A 4,027-nucleotide genomic window follows, 5' to 3' on the forward strand; every position below is an offset into this window, starting at 1 on the left:
GTGCTCCCCCCCCCCCCCCCCGTTAAGATTTTCAAATCTTACAGGGGGGATCAGCCCCCTCCTCCCCCTGAGCTCCCCCATAATTTGAACTCTGTAAATAGCCAATAACCAAAGACAACACTGGGTGCATCTACACGTGCAATTAATTCAAAGCAATAAACTCTGTAGCAGTTTTGTCCTATTTTGTTGAAAAATTCCCAAGAAGCTTTCCTGAGGAATCACATATATATGAATTACTCTGCCATAAGGCACTACTGTCTCCAACACTACTATCTTACGGTACTGTTAATTAGTTTACTGAGACCTAATAGCATCACACATGCAGACGGCAACAATTTACTCCATAGGTAATTGGTCTACTCCACAGGAAAGCACACTTGTAAATGTGGCCACAGTGTACCTATATCAACACTAGGGGTAGAAGTGATTGTCCCTGTGGTTTTAAGAACTGGCTGAAGAGTCCAACCACCTGGGGAATTAATGCACTTCTGAACTACAAAGGGGAGAGGGGGAAGAAGGAATTTCACATATCCCCAGAAGCAGTAAGTGGCTGTAACTCACCAGAATGACAGAAAGGGAAGGAAAGCTGCTGAAGAACAGACAAAGGAGAAAGGAACTACATTTCCAGTTGGCTAAAACATGTCTTATATACAACTACAGAAAGGAAAGAAAGGCACTGCGTTCCTCGTATTGTTCATAGCCTATATTCACACTCCGAGTGTAAACTCCTCATTCTGTCCCTTCCACTCTAGCAATCAGTTCTCTAAAGCTGTATTACATAAGTGCAAGGATAACATGACTATAATACATAGACTCTAAAGTGTTGCATCGTTGTCTATATATTTTTTAAAAGCCCTGAATATATAAAGCAGCTTCAAGCCAGAATTTCATCCTGTTGAAACACACATTCTTCAATGCTTAGAGCTTGTGAAGTAATCAAATGTGCTGCTCTTCAAAGCAAGACAAGTTGGCAGATGTAACGACAATGGAAGAGTACTGGTTACCTCTTACGTACATACATACATACAGACATACACATGATAATGTATATATACATTATATATATAATGCTTCAAAAAAGACTCATGTCTTGGTTGCTGATGGATTCATTTTCCTGAATGTACTGGAAAATGTCCACCTCGCTCATGGCTTGAATTTTGTCTTCTTTTGGCTTTGTTGGTGGGACTGAACTAACATTGTTCTGAGTGGTGATTATTGGCTTCTTAGGTAATGTGGGTTTGGCTGGCACCTTTGGCTTCGGTTTGGAACTGATTTTCAAAATCTTCTCTAAATCCTCTTCCACTCTAAGTAAAGAAAAAAAAAAATACAAATATATGTGTGACTTCTCAGAAAAGCTTCTTGGGATTTTTTCAACAAAATGTTCTTTTGCTGAAAACCATTGATTTGCTAGAATAGTTGACATGGGAAAAGATTGTTTAATTTAATTACATTAATTTACCTTTGAAAGAGTTTTGAAAAAAACTAAATCATCAAAATGAAAAATTCCAGTTATTGATACAGAATTATTTTAAAACTAAAAATGTATGATAGTATATGGGGGAGGGGAGAGGGGGAATTTAGAAGGATCTAAATTTAAACAACTTACAGTTATGTGAATGATCTCAATCATTTTCTTCCAGATTCTTAATCCATGAAAAATTGAGCTTTTGACCTTTTATCCCCAATTTGTATTAGGAAAAAAAAATTCAAAACCTTAAATATTTTCATAAGGTAAAAGAGACATTTCCACTCAGGCCTATTCCTCACCTATCATGCTTCATCATGATGAGTTCCATATACAGCTGCAATTCAAAGTGGCTTAGTTACACATGCCCCCCTGAAAATGAAGTCGCCCTTATTTGTAAATGCATATGCACTGTGACTTTTTACTGCAACTTTTTTCTATTTTTTATTCAAATAATATTCAAAATAAGTCAAAGCATGCCCATTGACAGCCATGGGCATTAGCTTGTGATTTTAGGGTTAGATAAAATGCAATTGCTCCAATATTGCATCTGCTGAAGTCAATGGTAACTTTTCCACTGATTCTAGTGGTAAAGAGGTCAATGCTGTGTGTTTGTGAAATACTGGGCATGTCTACATGTACATTTAAGCACAACTAAATTTAATGTGCATTAAGCTAATGCATATTAAGCATTAGCAGGTTTTTAGCAGGTGTCTATACGTGCAGGGACTTGGCACTAAAGTTAGTGCACTAAATTTAGTGCCAAGTCCCTGCAGCCCTGCCATGTGCTCCTAGTGGCTGGGCAGATCCAGGACTAAAGTTAGTGCCGGGTCACGTCTACATGTGTGTTAATGCGCTTTAACTAATTATGCCTAACTTTGATACCTGCATTTGCATGCACATTCAGGATGCACACATGTAGACACGTGCCTGTAATATGGATTAAATTAGGCTAATGCACGTTAATATGTCTTATGCAGACATGCCCACCTTGTCCTAATAGCTAGCCTAACAGGGAAGCTACTGACAAATTTTCTACCATGGGCATGTCTACATGAGATGCTTTACTTGCTTTACTGTGCAGTCGACTAATCTACTGTGCAGTAAAGTGTCACACATGAGCACCATTTACTATTCAGTAAATTTGTCTACTGTGCAGTTAGCTACTACCTGTAAATACAACAAGTAAACTAACCGTGCAGTAGATACTGTGCAGTAGCATATGTTTAGACACAAATTTGCTCCTGGTCAGTCTCAACACCAGAGGGCTACAGGGGATGGGGAACTCCCCAAAGCTTGGCACTGCTCAGCTTCTGGCTCCCCCCAGGAGCCAGGATCCAAGCAGTGCCAGGATGGGGTAGCTCTCCGCCCTCCCCGTCCAAGCACTGCTCAGCTCCCGGCTCCCCACAGGGACTGGGGAGCTCTCTGTTTCCCTGCGTAGCTGATGGCTCACTAGGAGCTGACCTGTTTCCAAGGCAGCTCTCAGACAGCCACCAGCTGGGTGTGGAAATCTCTGGTCAGCCCCTTGGCTGCGCAGGGAAGCCCCACTGGGCACAGGGCTTGTCCCCATGTTCACGAGGCCAAGAGAGCTCTGTAGCAGCAGCTGTCTCCCAGATCCATGCACATCAGGACCTCTCATAATGTGCACGGGGCCAGAAGACAGCTGCTGCTGTAGCCAGAAGAGCTCTCCTGGCCCTATGCACGTTGGGGCTAGCCCCTGTGCTCCCTCCCTGCCCCCGCTCAAGCACCCTGGGGGAGCCTGGAGATTAATTAAGAAGATTAGCTCTTTCACCCCTGGTAGTGTCACTGCTAGAGTCCCAACCCTTTAAGCAGCAACAGGAATTCCTTCACCCTACCCCTAGCCCCCTACACCCTGTGCCAGCCCACTACACCCATTCTGTTGATTGGTAGGGCAGGCAGGACAGGGGTTAGGTAAAGGTGAGGATATTTCTGCCACCACTTGAATAGTCTGAGAATTATGCCTTTTTTGCAGTTTAGCTTAATCCACTTGCAAAGTAGATGAAAATAAACTGCACAAAAGCACTCATAACATGTTATAAGAGCAGCCAAATACAGAGACAGTGCAGAATAGCTATCCTGGGCCATTTCCCCTTGCAGACAAGCTCTGTAACAATTTTAAGGAATAAAAAGAATTGATTGTTCTGAAGCTGATGAATTTAAAGGCTCCAAGGACCCCCTTTGCAACAGGACAGGTCAACTCTGCCATCCACTGGGATGGACTTTATTGGTCAGCTGCTTTTCATTGTGCTGTAGCAAGTCTGTTCTGCAGCAGGTGCCCAACAACAATATAGAGGAACCAAGTGCAGATGTATCTAAGATGAGGGTCCAAACTAGGAGATTCATGTGTGAATTCTCTGGTTGTCCCTGGAAAGTTGTGGTTTGAATAGGTTTGGTAAGGCAGCTTTACTACTACTCCTCTGCTTTGGGAGACAGAGGCTGGGGTTTCCTTTCTATTCCATTCCTCTTCACATTCACCTACAGTCCACAGATGGACTGTTCCTGAAGCCTTAGATTTGGGTTTTAGATAATATCAGTGTGTTC

The 4,027-nt window shown here is 42.5% G+C and overlaps 1 protein-coding gene across 7 annotated transcripts in view; it reads right to left on the minus strand.

Annotated features, from left to right (window-relative positions):
- Positions 1 to 4,027, minus strand: part of HS1BP3 (HCLS1 binding protein 3) — a 188,541-nt gene that overhangs the window by 110,428 nt on the left and 74,086 nt on the right. Inside the window, exon 8 of one of the 7 annotated variants that reach the window (XM_006034381.3) lies at positions 13 to 1,304. The exons of the other annotated variants lie outside the window; for them this stretch is intronic. Coding sequence (XP_006034443.1) covers positions 1,073 to 1,304 — 232 coding nt within the window. The 3' untranslated portion in view covers positions 13 to 1,072. Of the gene's footprint in view, positions 1 to 12; positions 1,305 to 4,027 lie in introns of those variants that run through there. 7 annotated transcript variants of the gene reach the window in all.

This window comes from Alligator sinensis, unplaced genomic scaffold (assembly GCF_000455745.1).
Source record: "Alligator sinensis unplaced genomic scaffold, ASM45574v1 scaffold200_2, whole genome shotgun sequence".
Classification (NCBI taxonomy): domain Eukaryota; kingdom Metazoa; phylum Chordata; order Crocodylia; family Alligatoridae; genus Alligator; species Alligator sinensis.